Source organism: Amblyraja radiata, chromosome 6 (assembly GCF_010909765.2).
Source record: "Amblyraja radiata isolate CabotCenter1 chromosome 6, sAmbRad1.1.pri, whole genome shotgun sequence".
Classification (NCBI taxonomy): Eukaryota; Metazoa; Chordata; class Chondrichthyes; order Rajiformes; family Rajidae; genus Amblyraja; species Amblyraja radiata.
The window spans coordinates 41,749,310-41,773,014 of NC_045961.1; the positions used below are offsets into that span (position 1 = coordinate 41,749,310).

The 23,705-nt window shown below is 42.6% G+C and overlaps 1 protein-coding gene across 1 annotated transcript in view; it reads left to right on the forward strand.

Annotated features, from left to right (window-relative positions):
- LOC116974287 (PC3-like endoprotease variant B) overlaps nucleotides 1-23,705 on the forward strand; it is a 699,630-nt gene that overhangs the window by 385,090 nt on the left and 290,835 nt on the right. The window contains exon 7 of the mRNA XM_033022605.1: nucleotides 8,171-8,253. Within this exon, the coding sequence (XP_032878496.1) occupies nucleotides 8,171-8,253 (83 nt within the window). The remainder of the gene's footprint in view (nucleotides 1-8,170; nucleotides 8,254-23,705) is intronic.

The window sequence follows — 23,705 nt, forward strand, 5'->3', positions numbered from 1 at the left end:
CCGTCTCCTGCCCAGCTGATTGGTAAGCATAACGTAAATTACGTCATGTGCAAACTTAGCACGTACTTAGCGCGAACTTAGCGTGAACTTCGCGTGAACTCCGCTGGTTGCGCCAAACGCACGCAATCGCATGCAAGTGGGACAGGCCTTTAACAATAGTCCTACACACTCCAGGCAATTTATATTTTTACCGAAGCCAATTCATCTACAACCTGTATGTCTTTGTAGTGTGGGAGGAAAATGGACCACCGACAGAAAAACCGGTAGACACGTACAAACTGCATACAGACAGTACTCGTTGTCAGGATCAAACCTGCGTCTCCAGGGCTATAAGACAGCATCAACCGTTGTGCCACTGTGCTGCACTCAGTGTTTCTAATTAGATGTGATGAGAGCACACTGGTCATATGGTGCCCAAAACAATGACAATAAATTTCTCTCCTATTACTTCTAAATGCAATCATGAACTTCCTGTGTTATTCCAATCCAGGGCTTTTACAAACTATGTTTGAAATCACTTAACCATTACTTCCTGATATGTTTATGTTTTCTTTTCATTTAAAAAACAATTTCACTGCTGTCACGTTGTTTATTGCTGGCGTCACAATAATGAAGCTTGTCCCGCTGAGTGTACAGTTAATTTTTATCCCGCTGAGTGTACAGTTTGTTGTGATTTATATATTGTTTTTAGCAGTGTGTATGTGGGGGGTGGGGGGACTTTGAAATCTCTTCCCTGTATGGGGGACCTGACCCTTTCCCTGTCAGGTCTCTGTTGTCGTTGGAGCCTGCAGACTCACCATCGTGGAGCTAGCCGACTTCGGAGCATGGAGAGCTGTGGCGGCTGCGACCCGACTCCGGAGCTTCGTAGGCTCCAGCCGCAGGCCCGGTGGACGGTGACATCGGGAGCTCGCGGGTCCCTAGTGGGAGACCGCTTTTCGGAGCTCCCGCGATGGCAATTTCTCCCGCCCGAATTGCGGGGTTGAAAAAGACCCGGAGCGGGGCCTACATCGCCCGGCGCTGCTTTAATGGCCGCGGGACTTGCTAGTGCCCGCCGGGGCCTCCAACATCAAGACCCAGAGTGGGGCCTACATCGCCCGGTGATGCTTTAACGGCCGTGGGACTTGCCATCGCCCGCCGGGGACTTTGACATCGGGAGAAGAATGGAGAGCAGGGGAGAGACAAGACTTTGCCTTCCATCACAGTGAGGAGGAGATTCACTGTGATGGATATTTGTGTGAACTGTGTTGGTTGTGTGTCTTGTTAATTGTTTCTTCTTCTTGTATGACTGCAGAAACCAAATTTTGTTTGAACTTCATTTGAGGTTCAAATGACAATAAACGGTATTGTATTGTATTGTATTGTAAGTATAGACTATTGCCTTTCTCCCCCTTATGGACCAAGACACTAATCAAACTCACAATGACCAACCTCACACTGTTGAACTTCACTTAAGTGCAAAATTTAGTCAACACATGAACATTTTATTTTGGGCATTATGCAGTGTGTATTTGGTTTATGTTACCATGTAGATAATGCTTGAAATGTTATCCTTATGAAATAAATAAAATAAATTGAGTCAGTCTGAAGAAAGGTCCCAACCCGAAACATTCCCTCTCTCTGTTCTCCAGGGATGTTGCCTGACCCGCTGAATGTCTCCAGCATTTTGTGCCTTTCCTGGGGAATACCACTGATGGTTTTTATAAGTTCAAAATGCAACAGTCATGATCAAGCTTTGAATATAGTTTGAATTTTGTTTTGTTGACTGTCACCATACGGAGGTAGAGTGAAAAGCTTTTGTTGCGTGTTTTGTTGCTCCAGTCTGCAGAAAGACAATACATGATTACAATCAAGCCACAGTGTACAACCATATGATAAAAGAAATAACATGATTAACGTTTAGTGCAAGATTAACTCCAGTAAAGTACGATCAAAGATAGTCCAAGGGTCTCCAATGAGGTAGACAGTAGCTCAGGACCGCTCTCTAGTTGTTGGTAGGACGGTTCAGTTGCCTGTTAACAGCTGGGAAGAAGCTGTCTCTGAATCTGGATGTGTGGGTTTTCACACTTCTATACCTTTTGCTTGATGGGAGATGGGAGAAGGATGGACCTGATAACTGTACTAATCCCTTTAATATTACTCCCTAATGAGGAAATGTTTGATCTTTTAGGTTATGTGATCTACTATTGAGATTTGAAGTTATCTTAGTGTGTAAACAAAATACTTAGAGCAGTCGAGACTTTCTTAAAAAGCACAGATGAAATCATTGAGTTTAACAAAAATAGGTTTGTAGAGATGGTGATTTAGATTAAAGGTACATTCAGTAAAATATCATGGAACGGAACTGAAGAGCGGATAGGCCACAGTTTGTTTCTTAATCTGTGCTGAAAAGGCAATCTGAATGCTACAATTGACATCAGGTATTTCAAGAAAGATATTCTGATGGAAGTTTAATTCCTGACTCTTGCCCAGTGAGGGGGAGGTGACTGAGCCTTACTTCCAAGATTGAATAGGGCATTCATTATTTCAGCTTTAATACACCAAAGTTTGAACAGGAGCCAATACTGTCATTAGGGGAGGGATAAATTGGCACCCAGACCAAAAAAGAAACAGATTACGTGTAGAGCCATCCTAAAACTTAAGTAGAGAAAGGAAGACATAGGAATAGGAATACTTTATTGTCACATGTGACTAGGCACAGTAAAATTCTTTGCTTGCATACACAATGTATACAAATAGCAGCCACCTGTGGCACTGACAAAGTTACAAAGCACACTTGCTTCTCTTCTTGTTTTCCACCCACCCCCAACCACCCCCCACCCCGCCTCCCCTCACTCCCGCCTCCACCACACCCCCCACAGCAGCTCCCCCACATTGGGTCCCCATCATCTAATGTTCTTCCATCCCTCCTACTAAAGATGTAACTTTAATGCTTTATGCAAAGTTTCATAAACTTTATGAATTTTACTCTTTAAAATTTTTACCAAAGCCAATTAATCTACAAACCTGTATGTCTTTGGAGTGTGGGAGGAAACCTGGAGAAAACTCATGTGGTCACAGGGATAACGTACAAATTCCATACAAACGGCATCCAGAGTCAGGATCGAATACAGGTCTCCAGTTCTGTAAGCCAGCAACTCTACCGATGCTGCACCGTGCCACCCTAAAAGGGATTGAAAGAGATTTTCTGAAAGTTGTCTAATCAAAGAAATGAACATGCCCGAAGGTGGATTTATAATAGTATTTGGAATAGAATTTTGATAAAATGGAAAATGAACTTGGAATAGGAATTAAAACATACGTCTGATGTAAAGCATTAATAAGCGGCGGCACAGCGGTAGAGTTGCTGCCTTACAGCGGCAGAGGCCTGTGTTCAATCCTGACTAAGGGTGGTGTCTGTACAGTTTGCACATTCTTCCCGTGACCGCGTGGATCTTTTCCAGGTGCTCCTGTTTCCTCCCATACTGCAAAGACGTACAGGTTTGTAGGTTAATTGGCTTCAGTAAAGATTGTCATTAGTGTGTAGGATAGCACTAGTGCACGGGTATCACTGGTCGGCCCGGATTCAGTGGGCCGAAGAGCCTGTTTCCACACTGTAAACTAAACTAAGCTAAGATTAAGGAGGAGTAATGGAAAAAAAACAAGCCTTCAGGAAATTGAATGGACACTGCTGCAGAAGGGAAGAGAATGAAACCTTTGTCAGGCACAATTATGTTGGGAGTGAAGATTGAACCTCACGCACAAAGTTCTGGTGAGGAAAGAATAATGGGCAGAGAGCAGCTGACAGACAGAGAAACCAGTGGCAGTAATAGAGTAACATAGAAAGTTTAGGAGTGAATAGAAATGAAATGAGAAATCCACTGGGGCTTTAGAAGAGAATGCTTCAATATATCAGTCCATAGCTGACAGTTAGGTGGAAGAGTACATCAACAGACCTTACCCTCCTTTGACTGAGAGAAACTAGAAAACGTGCTGACAGTCACGTTATTGTTCTTCCTTCTTTTTAAACAAAACAAAAATAATGCTTTCTAAATAGTCATATAGTCATATAGCATGGGAACAGGCCATTTGTCCCAACTTGCCCATGCCAGTCAAGATGCCTCATGTCCACTAGTCCCACCTGCACGCATTTGGCACTTATCCCTCTAAACCTTTCCTGTCCATGTCTCTGTCCAAATGCCCTTTAAATGTTGTTATAGTACCTGCCTCAACTACCTCCTTCGGCAGCTTGTTCCATATACTAACCACCCTCCAGGCAGCTTGTTCCATATACCAACCACCCACCAATGAAAAAGTTACCCCTCAGGTTCTTGTTAAATCTTTCACCTCTCACCTTAAACGTATGTCCCTCTGGTTCTTCATTCCCCTGTTCCAGATAAAATACTTTGTGCATTTACCCTATCTATTCCTTTGCCATATCTATCTAATTCTTGGTCTGAAGCTATAACTAGAGCCAAAGAAAAATGCTACTCTAAAACGAAATTTTCACAAATATTCAACTCAGGGAAAAAGATTTGTATAATTGAAAATATGGGTGGCACAGTAGCACAGCCTTAGAGGTGTCAATAAAGGGGTATAATGTCCATAAATGGGTAGAGGTGAATGGGAGAATACCCCAGCTTATGGTAGAACCATTCAGAAGCCTGATAACAGTGTGGAAGAAGCTGTTCCTTAGTCTGGTAGTGCACGCTTTCAATCTTTTGTATCTTCTGCCAGAGGGGACCAGGGAGAAGTAACGGCCGTGATGGCGCGTCTGTTTATGTGGAGTAAGGAACTGCAGATGCTAGTTTCAACTGAAGATAGACACTCAGCGGATCAGGCAGCATCTCTAGAGAAAAGGGGTAGGTGACATTTCAGGTCGGGTCTGAAGAAGGGTCTCGACCCAAAACATCACCTATTCCTTGTCTCTAGAGATGCTGCCTGGCCCGCTGAATTACTCCAGTATTTGGTGTCTATCTTAAGTCTTTGTTTATGTTGGCTGCGTTTCCCAGGTAACATGAAGTGTGGATGGAGTCAAGCATTCACATGGCATATTTGGCTCCTGTTCCTTATGTTCGTGTTTTCCTGTGTCTGTATAAGATGATTGATATTCTGTGTCCCTGAACTATAAAGTAAGGTTTGACATTTACTCATGTGTTAATGTCAGATTTTGATGCAGTAAACCAACCGAAGGGAGTCGAAGCATAAATAGAGGATCTTCCTGCACCTGGCAGTGCACTTACTGCTTTCCTATATCCCACTGTATTTTCTACAAGTTTTCTTAGAAACTCCACGGCTCCTTCTTTAAATAGACTGAAAGAATGGATGGTGAGGTTCCTTCCCAGTGGTTGCATTTGTTGTTGAAAGATCAGTCCTGACCTACCATATACTGTACCTCAATGGAGACCCTCGGACTATCTTTGATTGGATTTTACTGGACTTTATCATGCACTAAATGTTATTCATGCTATTTCCTATATCATGTATCTGTACACTGTGGATGGTTCAATTGTAATCATGTATTGTCTTTCCACTGACAAGCAATAAAAGCTTTTGACTGTACACATAACAATAAACTAAACTAAACTAAATGTTTTCAATCCAAAGAAAGGTTCCAACCTGAAACGTTGCCTGTCCATTCCCTCCACAGATGTGGCCTGATTGTTGAATTCTTTCAGCACCTTAGTTTAGTCTGAAGATACGGCATGGAAACATGCCCATCTGTCCACCAAAACCATGCTGACCAAAGATCACCCATTTAAATTGGTTCTACATTATCTCATTTCCTACAAACCAGACGGCAAATTACAGAGGCCAATTAACTTCCTAACCTGCACATCTTTGGGATATGTGAGGAAACCAGAGCATCCGGAGGAAACCCACACAATCACAAGTAGAACGTGCAAACTCCACACAGAAAGGATCCGAGGTCAGGATTGAATCCTGACCTCGAGGCAGCGACTTTACTCTTTAGAATTTTGAGAAACAACGTAAACAGGCCCTTCGGCTCATCGAGTCCGTGCCGACCAGCGATCACTCATACACGAGAACTATCCTATACATTAGGAACAATTTCCTTTTTTTTTTCCAACTCTACCAGCTGTACCACTGTGTCACCTTGAGTTTTGCTCAAGATTCCAGCATCTTTTGTTCCTTAGGTCTCTCAATGTTTTCCATTGTACAGACAGGTATTCGCAGCAATTGAGAACAGGTTGTTTACGGATGTAAACAATTAGTATTCACCTCATAAGATAACAGTACCCATCATCGTAAAAAATGGAATTTGGAGTGTCTCTCTTTGTATCTTTCACCACACACAGTATCTAAACGGTGAATGCAATGATAGAAATGAAAGGCAGAAAAATAGAATTAAAGGCAGGGCAATGGGTAAATAAAGATACAACAGATGCAATAGATGAGTTAATGCAATGAAAGGCAGTAACAGGACAGAACCCTATATCTAAATACCGCTGGTATCCGAAACAATGAATTGAAGCACAAATAGAGATTTAAGAGATAAATGGCTGATCTGATATCCACTATGGTGATCAAAGGTGTAAATTCAACATGTGTAGGAAAGAACTGCTGATGCTGGTTTACACCAAAGATACTGTAGATACACAATGCTGGAGTAACTCAGCGGGTTAGGCAGCATCTATGGACAAAATGGAATATGTGAAGTTTTAGGTCAGAACCCTTCTTCAGACTGCTTTAGGAGTCTGAAATGTCTCTATTCCTTTTCTCCAGAGATGCTGCCTGACCCGCTGAGTTGCTCCAGCATTGTGTGTCTATCTTTGGTAGAAATTCAATATTCAGGGATATACTCAAAGAGTCATACAGCACACAAAAAGGCCCTTTAGCCCAACTTGTCCATGCCAACAATGATGCCCACATCTAAGCACGTTCCATATGCCCATTCTATTTGGCCAATATCCTCAGAAACATTTCCTAACCATTTACCTGTCCCGGTGTCTTTTAAATGCTGTTATAGTATCAATCTCAACTACCTCTTCATGCAGCACGTTCCATATGCCCACTATAAAAGGAGCCTGTGAGGTAATTTTTTTATGCAAAGGGTGGTGGGTGTATAGAACGTACTGCCGGAGGACGTATTGAGGCAGGTTTAAGAAACGTTTAGACAGGTACATGGATAGGGTAGGTTTAGAGGGATATGGGCCAAACACAGGCAGGTGGGACCAGCATAGATGGGACATTTTGTTCAGAGTGGGCAAGATGGGCTGAAGAGCCTGTTTCATGCTGTACGACTGTTCAAAGCACTGTTTTTCCCCCAAAGTGACTGGTTGTGGCTAAAGGCATTATATAAACTGAAATGTATTTAGTGAATGTAGCACGCTTATACAATATGTTAGAGGTCATTTGGAGTCTTCAAAATGTGCTTTGGCACTATATAGTAGACAAATGACAACTAACATGTGCATACATCCTATGCGGGATTATATCATATATCATTTACATATGTAGGCAAAAAGGTCTGTTTCCATGCTGTACCTTTAAAAGTAAACTTAAACAATATTTAAACCTGAGATAGCTTCCCTCCACACCCGCAGTTGCTGTGGTCTTGTGGTCAGTGTCATTGAGCAGCAATGCCAGGTACTGAAGTAACTCAGTGGTTAGGCAGCATCTCTGGACAATTTGAGTATGTAATGTTTTGGGTCGGGACTCTTCAGAGTTTTGAAGAGTTTTGAAAAGCATTATTTCATGTTTCTGAAGGCATTGTGTTTCTGAACTAAACGTTGCCAATTGAAGTTGTGGTCAATGAGCCAGACATGTGGTGTATATAAGTACAAGGACCCTGAGGAGATATAAGCATTATGAAATTGTGGGTGTTCACATTACTGCTAACTCACAGCATCAGCATGATGCTCACATTGTCACTCGCACATGTAACTTACTGATGAGGGTGCAAACCAAAGTGTCACATTCGCAATGGAAGGACACAAAATGCTTGCGTAAATCAGCAGGTCAGGCAGCAGTCTGGAAAACATGAATAGGTGACAATTCGGATCGTGACTCTTCTTGAATCTGATGGACCCGACCCGAAATGTCACCTATCTATGTTCTCCAGTAATGCTGCCTAACCCGCTGAGTTACTCCAGCATTTTGTGTCTTTCCTTCGTAAACTAGCATCTGCACTAGCGAATGCTCTATCACATTCACAATTTTCTTTCCGCAGGATCCTAATGCCAGCTTTGATTTCAACGACTTTCTTGATGATCAGCATGATCCAGTTCCTAATTACGCGGATCCCTCTAATGGGTGAGATATTTCAACTGATTTATTAGCATCAAATTATGTCTCTTCAAATCTATATTAAAGGCAAAGTACAATCAAACAAAATCATGGAAAGGACATAAAGTGCTGGAGTAATTCGGTGGGTGAGTCCATTTTTGTAAACCGGCATCTGCAGTCTGTAGAAGGGTCCTGAAAAGAAACGTTGCGTATCTATATTTTCCAGGGATAAGGCCTAATCCACTGAGTTACCCCAACATTTTGTGTCTTTCCTTGGTAAACCAGCAACTGCAGTTCCTTGTTTGCACATGGAAATAGACAATAAACAATAGGTGCAGGAGTAGGCCATTCGGCCCTTCAAACCAGCACTGCCATTCACTGTGATCATGGCTGATCTTCCACATTCAGTACTCCGTTCCTGCCTGTGGAACTCTCTTCTGAGGCAGAGAATTCCAATGATTCACAACCCTCTGTGTAAAAAAGTTTTTCCTCATCTCCGTTCTAAATGGCTTACCACTTAATCTTAAACTGTGGCCCCTTATGTCCTTGGGAATCGGATGTTGCTGGATAAGCCCATCACCAACAGCGGTCGCACCCACCAGATACAATCCCTCCTGGACCCTTGGGCCCAGTGAAGCGGCCTGTGCAAATACTTGGCCTTGTATAACATAATTCAAAGTTCCTGCTCCTGTAACCTCCTTGAGGGACACCAGAAAATATCTTTGGTTACAGCTGTCATGGATTTTAACAGCTTACAGGTGCCTATAACTTCCAAAGGCACGGTTAAAACCAAAGTTATATGTATGAATTGGGTAAACTGTTATCATTTCAACAATTAAAATTAAAATTTAAATTGAAGGATAATCAATATTTTAAATATATACAGGTATGTGACTTTATGAAGAAATATACACATAGATTTCAAACTATATTTTTAGACCCTTTAGAAGAAGCAATGAATATTAAGACTGATTCACAAAAATTAATATCATACTTTTATAATAATATATTATATAGAGAATCACCCTCAACAGAAGCACTAAGGGAAGATTGGGAACATGAGCTAATGATAAAGATCTCGAAGGATAGATGGGAAAAGTATTTGATGAATACACATAACTGTTCTATTAATACAAGACATAATTTAATTCAATTCAAATTATTACATAGACTATATTATTCAAAAACGAGGTTGAATAAATTTTATCCAAACGTCTCTCCCAGATGCGATAAATGTTTGTTTCAAAACGCTAATATAACACATTCATTTGTAGGATGTACAAAGTTGAATAAATTTTGGAATGATATATTTGATATATTTACAAAGCTCTTCAAGTCAAGAATAGAACCCAAAATGGATTGGATTATATTTGGAATAATAGGAGAAGATACCAATTTAAATAAAGACCAAAATGTTTTTTTTAATTATGGGTTAATAATTGGAAAGAAATTGATACTTAAATTTTGGAAAAATACAACCATACCAACTGTTAAAATGTGGATTAGGAATATGATGGACATAGCACGCCTTGAAGAAATGAGACTCCGACTAATAGATAAATATGACCAATTCTTAAGGAGTTGGTCTCCTTTCATCGACTTTTTGGAATCATGTGATGCAGCGGGACCATAAGGATTGCTGATTTCAGTTCATGACGCGGATAGATCTACATCTCCGAATATAGATTTGAAAAATTCTCTTTTAAGGGGCCTTCTCTTCTATTTCTACTTTCCACCTTTTCTTTTTTCTTTTATTTTTTTCTTTTAATTTTTTATATACACGCTTCACATTTTTCTACTCTCTACCATCTATTTTTCCACTCTTTCCCCTTTCTATTGTTTTCTTTTTCTTGTCTTGCTTACTTCCTTCTCATAACATAAAACTAGAGGTTGTACATGGAATGGATTACGGTATGACATAGTTGGCACCTAAAATTAGGTGCCACTATTGTTTTGTATTGTATTAACTTCTAATAAAATAAACAAAAACAAAAAAATAACAAAAAAAAACACAAAAAAAACCCAAAGTTAGGTACAAAAAGCTGGAGTAAGTCAGCGGGGCAGGCAGCATCTCTGGATGCTCTCGTTTCCCTTTCCCGTGACTTTCAGTCTGAAAAAGGGTCTCTACCCAAAACGGAGATGCTGCTGTAAATAGTTTGTTCAAGCTTCCCCCCAGTCTAGTTTCAGTCAAAAATCACTGAGTCAAGCACTTGCGCATCTAAACTTTATTTTGACAAAACACAATTACAGTTCCAACTACTGTACCTAACCACCATGGGTTTGATCCTCGTATCTGCCCTATCAAGCCCTCTTGGCCTCGCTCAAACAGACACTCCAGAAGGTCATGCAGTCCTAAGAGCTCTCCCAGAAGATTGACGCAGGACCTTGTGTAGCGGACATTTATAGGTTCCCGGACCTCGAGGGGTCAAACCACATGGGGGTGGTCTCTTTACAGTCCAATAACAGATGTCCATAATACAGTGGCTAATACATTGTATTCAAACAGTGTTTCTCAGAGGAAACAAACATCGCAACATGTGCCCTAATATGCAAGAAAACCAAACAAGGCTCAATCTTAATCCAATCAACACCCAGCAAAGTAAAGCTTTGCAACATTATTTACAATGTGTATGTCTGGTTTGCATTAATCCAATCCATTCTATGCATTTTGCACCTAATTGGCAGGGTCTGCAGATGTTCCCATTCTCTTCCTGCAGCTCTGACCTAGGTTTTGGACAAACATTTTGCAGCTTGTCCAATTTCTACAGAAAGCACTTTTAAATTAACCAAATGGTCTAGCAGAAGCCTTCACTCAATTTCAGGGTCCTAGCCTCTCCAATTTGGCCAGGATTAACACTGCCTGTCCCAGTTACTCCAGCTTTTTGTGTCAATCTTCGGTTTAAACCAGCATTTGCAGTTCCTTCCTACACGTTAAAACCAAAGTAATTTAGTTAGGAAGTACTAATTGCTTTAAAAGATAAAAATATGGTTATTTAAAAACACATAAAAGAATTAAAAACTAAAAGCAAAATAATTATGAAGCATTCTTTCGATACCTCTTGTCTCCTTATCTGCCATTGTGAAATCCCAATGAATTGGATTGTGTGCCAGGGCTGATATTTCCATATGCAGGAACTGTTAAGGCTCTGCCTTAAACAAAGACATGCCACATGATACTGCCATGACAGCCATCGAATGGTGTGAGAACTATTTTCATAAGGGCCGTTATGAGGATTGTGGCCACGATTTACTTTTCTTAATTTCTTAATTTATTTCCCCTGGCTGCTTCTGGTGACACCAGGGACATCTCAGTTTGTAGCCCATCACTGCATTAGGAAGATGAAGCAAATCTCTTCACATTGGGCAGGAAGAACATAGAAGCACCAGGATTGCAGCCTTCCCAATGGTGCAATGTAAGCAAGAACATCCACATCAGCTTGACAATTCCATGTGAAAAAAGAGAATTTAGGTCATAGAGCTATTGCCCATGCCGACCAAAATGCCCCATCTATGCTAGTCTCACCTGCCCGCATTTGGCCCATATCAATCTAAACTTTTCCCCATCTACATACCTGCCCAAATGTCTTTTAAACATTGTTAGACTACCTGCCTCTACTAACTTCCCTTGCAGTTCATTCCATATGTCCACCCTCCTCTGTGTGAAAAAGATGCCCCTCGGGTTACTATTACATTTTTCCCCTCTCACCTCACTTGTGCTAGAAGTCAAGTCAAGTCAACTTTATTTGTCACATTCACATACAAGATGTGCAGTGAAATGAAAGTGGCAATGCCTGCGGATTGTACAAAAACTACAGAACAGAATAGAACAGAATCAGTATTTACATGTTAGAACCACAAATGATTTATCTTGCTAAATATTGAGCTGATCTACGTCTTTATGCACAGCATCTAGTTGGAAAATGCCAGCTAACCAGGGGCTCCCGCTGTGCCTTCAGTTTGCGAACTGTCTGCTCTGCCCTCTATCCTTCAGCCACCATTGTAAACAGATGTGTGACCACTTATGGACAAGGACTTTCCTCTGTCCACCTTGTTCGTGCTTCCGAGGACCCAACGTAAAAGGGGAACTCATCTCTACAATGAGATATTTGGTGCTAACTACAGCATAAATGAGGACTTGGTGTCCCCCGGTAATCTGCAGCAGGGCTGCTCTGGATATATTGCAGTACATTAAAGAGTTCTCATAATTAATTGCCACTTGTTACCATTCTCAACCTGGCAATCGCACAAGCTTGGCATAGGCCTTCGTGTGTGAGGCAGGGGGAGTATCAATAGAAGGAGGGGAAGGCATTCGGATCCCTTTCTAAGTAAGTTGAGAGGTGGAGACTGTGACTGTAATATTGTGAAAAAAGCCTTCATTGAATTGCAGCTTCTCAGCCAATGAAGCCCCCTGTGCCTGCACGCACAAAAGCCAAACAGCATTTAGTCATGAGATAATTAGTAGCATAGGCACAGTGGCACAGCTGCTGCCCCACAGTGCCAGAGACCCCAGTTCGATCCTGTCTTCAGGTGTTGTCCGTGTGGAATTTTCTGTTTAGTTTGTAGCTTTGTTGAGTTGGACAATTACAAATCATATGCACGCAAGGAGTTTGCACATTCCCCCTGTGGCCGTGTGGGTTTCCTCCCACTTCCCAAAGAAATGTGGATTTGTCGGTTAATTGACCTCTGTAAATTGCCCCCAGTGTGTAGGGAGTGGATGAGAAAGTGGAATAACATAGAAATTGTGTGGTCGTACCTTTGGGCCTGTTTTTCTGATGTGTCTTTACAAACTAAAATTAACATAAAAACACTAAATAAAACCAGTATAAGCTGCACATTACACAGGGTAATGACCAACTCCAACATGACATCGAATCACTGCTCTTGCCATGTGAAAGCATCCTCTTTGAAGGATCCTCCAACATCAACATTCAGGAAATGACCATTGACCAGAAGAATAATTGAAACAACCGTGTATTTACCATGGGTACAAGAGCAATCAGAAGCTATGGTGAATTCCTCAATTTCTGTTGTCTGAAAGTCTCTCTGCCATCTGTAAGGCATTTCTGGAGAGTGATAGAACATGGAGACTCAAGAAAGCTCTCACCCCTATCTTCTCAGAGAGAACAAGGGCAAATGGGTAACTAGGGAAAGAAAAAGATCCTTTAAGATTCAATGTGACCATCCATGTGCGGATCCACAGAAATGGGCAAGGTGTTAGATTAATATTTCTCGTGGAGAAGGTCTTGGAAGCTAACGGGTGCCTCGGCAGATGCAGGAGACTCGGCGGTGGCAGCGGGAGCCTCGGCAGTAGTGAGTCCTCAGTGTCGGCAGTGGGGCCTCGGCGGTGGCAGCATTTGCCTTGGCAGCAACAGGAGCCTCGGTGGCAACAGGAGCCTCGGTGGCGGTGGGGCCTCATGGTTGATGAGCATGAGGGGGGAGGGGAAGACAATGGGAACCTGGCGTGTGGGGGACCATCGTGAGGGATGGTGGAAGAACAAAGAGGGACCCGGTGTGAGGGAGGGGGCACTCTAGTTTAGGATCTTCTGCCCAGGGGATAAGTCTGTGTTTGTTTGTTTGTTTGTTCATTTGTTCCTGTGAAGGCGCTGTGCACATGGCAGCCAGCCAACAGTCGCTTGTCTTTTTCTTTTTGTTTTCGCTTTTAATTTAGTTTTTGGGTACCTTGTGTGTTGTGACTATCGTCAGACCAATTTCCTTCCGGGGATGAATACATTTTTATTGTATCATATCGTTGAAATGAAGAATGGTGCATTAGAACATCTCCTCATTACAAAAGATAGATGTTGGCGGTCTTGATACATATTAAGGTGGATAAATTCCAAGGGCCTTATCAGGTGTATCCTAGGATTACAGCCAGGTAAACATAACATCAGAATTCTGAGAGACAGTGTCTACCAGCCTCTGGAAAGGCAATGACTGATTAGGTAGTCAGCATGGATTTGTGCATGGGAAATCGTATCGCACAAACTTGACTCCGTTTTCGAAGAGGTGAGGAAGAAGACTGATGAGGATAGGGCGGTCAATGTAATCTATGAGGACTTTATCAAGGCTGTTGACTGGGTCCAGCATCTAGACAAGTCCTGAAGGTTAGATCATCTAGGATCCAGGGTGAGGTAGCCAGGTAAATACAAAATGGGCATAGTGGAAGGACAGAGGGGATAGTGGAGGGTTTTTATTCAGATTGAAGGCCTGTGTCCAGTGGCATGCCACAGTGTTCCAGGTCCACTGTTGTTTGTCACCTATATTGATTATTTATATGACAATGTTGTTAACATGGCTCATAACTTTGTGGATGACACCAAAATTGGTGGTGTAGTGGATAGTGAAGGAGATTATCTCAGATCACAATAAGATCTCCTTGACTAGAAACATGTAATGTAAGGGTTAAACAGACTATGTTAAACAGACTATTTCATCTGGGGGTTCAGACTAGTTTGTTACAACATAGACCATGGAATGGCAGATAGAATTTATATGGACAAATATAAGTTGTTGCATTTTGATAAGTTAAACAGAGCTCAGTTTAGTTTAGTTTATTATTGTCATGTGAAGAGGTACAGTGAAAAGCTTTTTTGTTGCATGCTATACTGTCAATGAAATGTCTATGTGTGATTACAATCAAGCCGTCCACAGTGTACAGATACAAGATAAAGGGAATAATGTTTACTGCAAGATAAAATAAAGTCCAGTAAAGTCCAAAGTCCAGTAAAGCTGACTTAAACAGTAAATGGTGGGGCCCTGGAGGTGTTGTAGAACAACCAGATGTAGAAGTGCAGGCATATGGTTCCCTGATTCATTGGAGGTGGTCTTGGAGGGGAGGATTCTCCTCAAACTGCGGATCGTCTTGGACTATAGAGCTCACCCCTTCCATGACATACCGGTAAACCTGAGGAGCACCTTCAGTAACAGACTGGTTCCACCAAGATGAAGCACAGAACGCCACAGGAGATCCTTTTTCCCTGTGGCTATCAAACAGTCCAACTCCTCCCCCTTCTGTCAAGGGGTAGACTGACTCTCCCCCCCCCCCCCCCCCCCCACCCCCCCAATCTTGGCACATTCCCAATCCTAGACTTTCCACTTGCAGCTTTTAATTTCATGTTTCATGTATCTTGTTGCGATTTATGACTGTTGGCTGACCAATTTCCCTCCTGGGATAAGTAAAGTTATATCGCATCTTATTGTATCGTTTTTAATCGAAAGTGGTGCCACAATTAGATAGGGTGGTGAAGAAGGCGATTGACACCTATGCCTTCATCAGTCAGGATTTGGAATATTTGTTCCAACTGTACAAGTTGTTAGTGAGACCACACTTTCTGGTCACTCAACAGTAGGAAGGATGTCATTTAGTTGGAAAGGGTGCAGAAAAGAGTCACAAGGATATTACCAACGCTGGAAATCCTGAGTTATAAAGCAGGAGCCGCGGAGCGTTTTTGAAAGTGGGGAGGCTGAGCGATCACTGATCACTGGCCTTGGGGGTACCCGGTGAGGGAGTGGAGCAACTGAGCGGGGAGAGGGTGTGCCCCCCCCCCCCCCCTCCCATGGTAGGGACTTTTTGAAATTTGATGTATTAAAATCATGTTTTATTGCATTGTAGAAATATGATTTCAATGTTTTTGTTTGGTATTTTTAGGATAATGTAGGGCATAGGAGCAGGTGATTATTATTTTTGTTATTGCTCGACCTCTACAAACTGGGGATAATAATACAGGCCATCCCCCACCTCAAAAAGTGGGGGGATATATCCCCCATCCCCCCCCCCCCCGGATCGACGCCAAGTGCCTTCCACGGGACAGAAAATTTGACAAAAATACTTTTAAATGTGTTATAATTTCAAGTGAAATTTTTTTTGTTTGTAGTTGGAAAAATGGACAAGAAATCATCATAACATTTCCTGATTTTGCAAAGTCATACAAATTATGTTTTGCTCGGGGAAAAAATCAGAGTATTTTAGAAGTATGCGTTCTCCTTTTGACGTATATTTTATTTTGATTTGAATTTAGAATCATCAAACAATGACAATAATAAAGGGGGTATATGTTTGTGGAAATGTTACTTTTTTAAAAATAAGACTTTTGAGAAATCTAAAATGCATTAGAAATATACAGTTCAATGCACTGAGTCTCTTGCCCAGAGAAGGTGAATCGAGGACCAGAGGACAGATTTAAGGTGAAGGGGAAAAGATTTCATAGGAATCTGAGGGATAACTTTTTCTAAACAAAGGGTGGTGGGTGTATGGAACAAGCTGCCAGTGGAGGTAGTTGAGGCAGGGACAATCCCAACATTTAAGAAACAGTTAAGGGCCTGTCCCACCAGCATGCGATTGCATGTGTCTAGTGCGACCTAACGTGGTCCCTTGAGACGTACGAACCGCAGAGGCGTATGGAGTTGTGCGGGGTTGGTCCCGACATCATACTCACCAATCAGCTGAGCAGGAGGCAGGCCGACTGAATTTGGACGTCGCACGGCGTCGGCCAGTGCCACGCGCTAGTCGTACGCCGTCAAGATGCTGCGTACGACATCAAGACGCTGCGTACGTCGTCAAGATGCTGCATAGGCCCTCAATGCGCCTGCAGGCCGACAGGTCGTTGGGGCGCGGAATTTTCGGACAGTGCAGGATTTTCGGAGCCCCGCGCGATGTCAGGACCAGCCCCGCACAACTCCATACGCCTCCACGGTTCGAAGTGGGACCGGCCCCGCGCGGCCGTATGCCTCAAGCGACCACGTTTGGTCACGCTAGACGCATGCAATCGCATGCTGGTGGGACAGGCCCTTTAGACTGATACATGGATAGGACAGGTTTGGAGGGATATGGACCAAAAGCAGGTAGTGTAGCTGGGACATGTTGGCGGGTGTGGGCAAGTTGGGCCGAAAGGCCTGTTTTCACACTGTATCACTCTATGACTACATTATACCTCCACCATGCATGAATGCTTCAAAATCAAGTGGTCGAGTCTTATTGCCATCTACTCAAGCATAGAAACATAGAAAATAGGTGCAGGAATAGGCCATTTGGCCCTTCGAGCCAGCACTGCCATTCAATATGATCATGGCTGTTCATCTAAAATCAGTACCCCTTTCCTGTTTTTACCCCATATAGCTTGATTTCGCTAGCCCCAAGAGCCAAATGTAACTTTCTCTTGAAAACATCCAGTGAATTGGCCTCCACTGCCTTCTGTGACAGAGAATAGAAAGATTAAACGAGAACTTACCGTTTGAAGTTTGATCATTATTTTATGAGAATTTGAAGTGAGGGATTACGTGAAGAGCCCGCAAGCCTGCATGCGCGTCAATCTTCAGAGCAGCTGTATGAAACCACAGACTAGTTGCTGACCTAAGCTATAGAAGGATTAATGAGTTTAGAACTACTGAATGATCTTTATGAGAAGTAGGGTTGGGAGTGGAGGGCACGTAATCCCTCACTTCAACATCATAAAATAAAGATCAAACTTCAAACGGTAAATTCTCGTTTAATCTTTCTATTTTATTTTGAAGTCACGTGAATGACTACATGAAGACATTAAAGCTCTGTAGTTTCATGCAGTAACCCAATCTGTGTGTGAAACACTTAAACAGATAAACCATTAATGGTAGGAAAAAACATGAGTTATTTATATCATGATGCTAACTTGCATACATGGCCATTGTTCTTAACCGGACCGTAGTCCTAATAGACTGTTGAGTTGGACAATAATTCATGCAACACTGTGCGGAATTCTATCTACAAATATCCAGACATATTCAACCAAACTTTATTATTTATTAACAAGCACTATGTAAGCCTCTTGCTGTATAATGAAAGGGAAAATCCATTCTATTGGCTGCTAATGAGCCATCAGCAATATCTTGAGACTATTCAATAACAAAAAAGAAATTATCTTTCATCTCATAGGTACTAGCAAACTCAGTGCACTTGTATACCTAATGACATCCCCGATCTCTGCTCTGGTGGGTATGCTGTCAAATGTACACAATCCTGCTCATTTTGCTTATGAAATCATTCCCATAACAAGCTATTCTAATGTCAGTTATGACGTAGAGACCAAGCCAAAGATTGAGCAAAGGCTGTGTTCTTTATGCTGAGATCAGTTGTTGAAAGCATAATCATCTTAAAATACTGCTCCCATTATGAAAAAGTAGAAGATTATTTGCATACTAATTTACTGATATACATCGCACACTACAATGAGTGTAGGCTATTAGCGTGGTCAAATAAAAGACACCCTGCATAACGTTAGTGAACAGCGGGTGAATAACCAATCATTTATTGTCCCACTTATGGTACTATAGAAAATGACAAATCAGCACAAGCAATGGCAATTGTGCTATCACATAAACACTTCTCTAGGCTCAAACTGAAAGCCACACAAACCTCTGTTACTTCCGTTTAAAATTAACTCACATATGTTGTTCACAAGCTTCTCATACAATCGTGCAGAGCTAGCTGCCTGAGAAGACAGGCTGCCCCAGCCGTCACTCGTGACTGAGTAAATAAGAGTTGAATAGGCAAAATTGGAACTGTTAAATTTCATGTTGCCTCATTTGTAATATCACAAAAGGTATCTACTGATAACCCATAAGTTTTATCAGCTGCAAATTTTGCATATTACCTAAAACTCGATGACACAATGCCCTTTAATCTGAGTAGGGCAGAATAGGCTTTCACCACTAGCTTTGTTATCAAAACAGCAGAATCTGTGCTCATGTGTACAGATATGGCAGAGTAGGCAATTACAAGATCGATTCTCTGAATCAGTTAAATTGCAGAAAGCCAATCATCCATTTTAAACCATGATCAGATTAGCCAAATGCTAACCCAATTCGGCCTGCACCATGTTTCTGTAATCTTGAGAAGTATCAGAAATATACCCCTCTAGTCCTTGGCCACACCACTCATCCTCGGATGAGCTGTCACTGATTGCACTCGGAACCCCTGTTCCTCTATTGACCATACGGATGGAATTTTTTTGGCTTTTCTACCCACGGAAGATGCATTATCTAGTTATTCATACATTTCGCTGATAACATATAATCAGAAACTAATGACTAGAGCTGAAACCACAGTCTCCCTTTGATGTGGGAATACGAGTTCCCTGTCAACTCTTGACTAAGAGTCACCCCGAATACTCAGCGTTTTCCCTCAGAGTGGAAATTAGTATAATGCAAGGCTGAATCAGGAATTACCTCGCAGTCCTTTGACTGAAACCACATGTCTAAGTCGCCAGAGTGCACAACACAATCTCTTCGACCCGCCACTCAATCAGGAATACTGGTATTGAGAGCCTATGGATTATTATAAATACATTGTTGATTCACAACATGAACCTGCTGGTCAGATAAAAATTATATTATATGCCAGACCAGCTTCCTGCTGGTAAACTACCTATCCCAGAGAGGATGGCAATGATGATTCCAATGAACCAGCAACTTTACTAACTGAGGCGAAATAAACCATATGTTGAGGAAGACTTGAACTACTTCATTCTACTGAGCAGACTGATAACCTCAATCACAGATGATGAGGCAGTGCTTCCCTGGTCACTATGACGCCTATGGCCAGCCAGTTCCATGATGGTCTACCCTGAACCAGGGTAACCAAACTGTTCTTACTTGGCAGTTACAGAGGTTACTATGCAAGGCACCCTGCCAATGTCTCTACATCAACCTGATCTATCGTAGAGACAGTGAAAACCCACTAGACAGCCCATGCTGCCAGTAAACCCAAACCTGGACCGACAGACGTCAATTTGCTTGTTTGGAGCTTCAGCGAGGTTCCATTTGCAGACCCTGTGTCATACTTGTCATTTCTGTTAGATAGCTGCTGCCGCTGGCCAACTCCTCTTGTAGTGGCTTGTCCATCCCTGAGGGAACAGCAAATTTAGAGGCAAGAGCAAGCAGCTCTTCCTTATGCGATTCTCGCACATTATGCATAAAAGCATGGGATTCAGGCACATAGTCATGTTCGGAGTCATGTTCTGAGTCAGTTCCATACTGATCTCTGACACTCTCATAGAGTGGGAGACATAGTGCACCGCGAACCAGGCGTTGCCACATGTGTATGCCTCGGACTGCCTGTGCATGCTTCCGTAACACAGAGCATATTTTGTGACACCATCATCGATAGTCTTTCGAGTGTGAGGAATATTCCAACCCTGAACCAGGGGTAGCTATAGGCATATGACTTGAACTGCCTGTGCATGCTTCTTTAATAAGGAGCATAATATTTGGCACCAGCTCCATCACTTCTTTCATCTGAGTGGGAGGACTTTTGCAACCCTGAACCAGGAGCTGCTTCAGGCATATGCGCATATACTTTGGCACCAACTCCACCACTCCTTTCATCGAGTGGGAGGAATATTGCAAACCCTGAACCAGGAGCTGCTGCCTGACATGCCTTCGTAACATGGAGCATTTCTTGTGCCACCATCGGATTCATCAGATGTTCTAATTGAGACAAACGGCCAATCACATCTGCCATAGATGTCCCAAATCATCCGGCAGGACTTGTCCCACAGACTTGGCTTTGACTTTGCCCGACTCGGGGTTGTCAGGCTGCTCCCTCCAGCAGCCGAACCGGGACTAGCTGTGCAGATCAGTGCTCTGTTGGTATCATCATTATACTTACCAGACAGGTTGCACCTGCTAGTGACTCCGAGTCCTTGCTCCCTTCTGGAGCCCCAACGGAGTATTACAGGGAAGGACTGGAGCGCCTCTGGCCCCCATATGACTCGGCGTTATAATCGGAGTCACCTCTTCCCGATAGTCCGCTAGACAGAGTGGGAGAAATACTGCAACCCTGCCAGGTGTTGTCACAGGCAAATTACGTTCATATAATTAAAAGAAGCATATCCCCATTAAATCAGAGATTCAACTGCTCTATCAATATCCACATATTTGGAGTCTCTTATAAAAGAATCTCCAACAGTCCCCTCTAGTAGCAGAAATTACCATGACTCCCACAGGTGTCTGATAGGCACAGCTCAAAAAAGGATTCCTAAGCCAGGAGCTCTGGACTGCAATGGCAAGTACAATTTCACTACACCATTTGGTGTATGTGATAATAAATGTCCTTTGTAATTATCATTTTTAATATAAACTTTATTGGCATGATAAGATATATCATTATATTGCCAAAGAATTAAACATGACCTTTGAATGCTATCTACTACGATAGTCACAAACGTGACCGAGTGGCAACTGCTATTAATGCCAACTCTATTTATAGCCGCCCAAAAGTAAGGCATACACTATATGCTGCTGCAGCATAGCTGAGCCTCTCAGCTAGCAGTAACTATGTTTAAAATTGCTCGGAGCTACGGCAGCTGAGCTTACCTGAGCGGTAGCTCCTGGCCGCGGCTATTCTTAACTCACCGGCTGCTGCTATACCTCCTGCAGCGATTGTTGACCTGGCTGCGCCGCCAGTCGCAATTTATGAAATCCTAGCTCCTTACGGAGCCCCACGGCTTCCTCCAAATCTGGCTGCCTGCTCCCGTTCGGAGCTCTGATGCCGGCAGCTGCAATATCTCATCCCAGCTCCTATGGAACCCCACGGTGGCCTCCAATTTTTTCCGCCTGCTCCCTTTCGGAGCTCGAACGGCGGCAACCGCAACATTTTATTTTTTTTCTCTAGCTCCTTATGGAGCTTCCACGGCGGCCCAAAACCCGGCCGCCTCCATCAGCTACTCCGGGCCCGCTGCCGCAGTGGCCCGCTGGAAATAAAATGGACTTACCTGGCAGAGCAGTATCGAACTGCTCCGACTCGCGCACCATGCGTCCGCGTATTTACGCGCATGCGGGCTGGCGGGCTCTTCATGTAGTCATTCACATGACTTCGAAATAAAATTACACAGATTCACAACTCTCTGGGTGAAGAAAGTTTGTCCTCATCTCAGTCCCAAATGGCCTACCCCTTATTCTTAAACTGTGACCCCTGGTTTTGGACTCCCCCAACATCAGGAACATTTTTCCTGCAGTTACAGTAAATGAAAATCTAGCAGGCAAGCAGGATCAAAGATACTAGAGCTAAGCCTTCTATGATCTTTGAGCAGGATGCTTTCTCCAACCTCAATGGGATATTACCAAATGCAGGCATAAGGGACTAGCTCAGCTATAAACTTTGGTTGGTGAGGACGTGTTGGGATAAAAGACGTGTTTGCCTGTTATATGATTACAACTTTATGGCTCGAAATTTAACATTCGTGAAAATGTAAACAATTGTATTGGCCTTTGTACAAGATGCTCTGCAGAAACTCTTCAGGGCTTCGTTGACAACACCTACCAATAACAATCACCACCAATTTAGAAGGAGAAGGAGACCAGGTGTATATGAACATGCAAGGTCATAAGACCATAAAACATAGTAGCAGAATTAGGCCATTTGGTAATCGAGTTTGCTCCGCCATTCGATTATGGCTAATCTATTTTTCCTTCTCAATCCCATTCTCCTGCTTTCTCCCCGCAACATGTGACACCAGTACTAATTTAGAACCTATCAATCTCCACTTTAAAAATAACCAATGACTTGGCCTCCACAGCCATCTGTGGCAATGAATTCCACAGATTCACCACCCTCTGGCTGAAGAAATCCCTCCTCATCTCCATTCTAAACCTTTCCTCTTCAAGTCACAACCTATTCTGATTTTTTTTTAAATTTGGCATCTTTTACCATCGTTGAATCAAATTCCTGGAATCACTGATATAACACATTGAGGATCTTTTCACCACATAGACTGTGGTAGTCCAAGAAGGCAGATCACCATTAACATTGAAAAGGTAATGAAGGATAAACATTCAATGCTGACCTTGCCAGTAAAAAACACACAGCAGATCCTTTAAAATGTGCATGTGCGGTATCAACTAGCACCAGCTTGTTTCATCTGGCCCCATTCACAAAATGGCCCTGTGGATTATGCATGAAGGCAGCTGAGCATTGACTGGATGCTGAAGTCATTACCATCAGGTCAAATTTTGTTTACAATCCATACTCAGTCAATACTGCCAACCTTTTGGCTCATCATGACCCAGAATACAAATACCAGAGAATCCGATTTATTCGTTATAAATGTTTTTTTTTTAATGTATCGTCATTTTCTGATAAGCAGCTAATTAATACAGTGAATTTGGTGCCGTAGTCTTGCACATGTTTGGATTATTGGACATTGCCCCAGTTGGCTCTCATCAGTGACATTTAGCTTGGTTGCAATATAATTGAACACAACACTAAGTATCCTCAAAGGCAAAGGCAGTCTTCAATGGCTCTGTCTTCACATAATAAATGTTAGACTTCTTCCTTGGCACCCCCCGCCCTTACTTGTTGGTGAAAAACTTTGCTGTCAATCTCAAGCTTGAACATCTTCTATATCCGATCTGCTGTTGAAATCTTTAGACTTTGGAGATACAGCGTAGAACCAGACCCATCAGCCCACCAAGTCCTGCCATCCAACGATCACCCCTGCACACCAGCA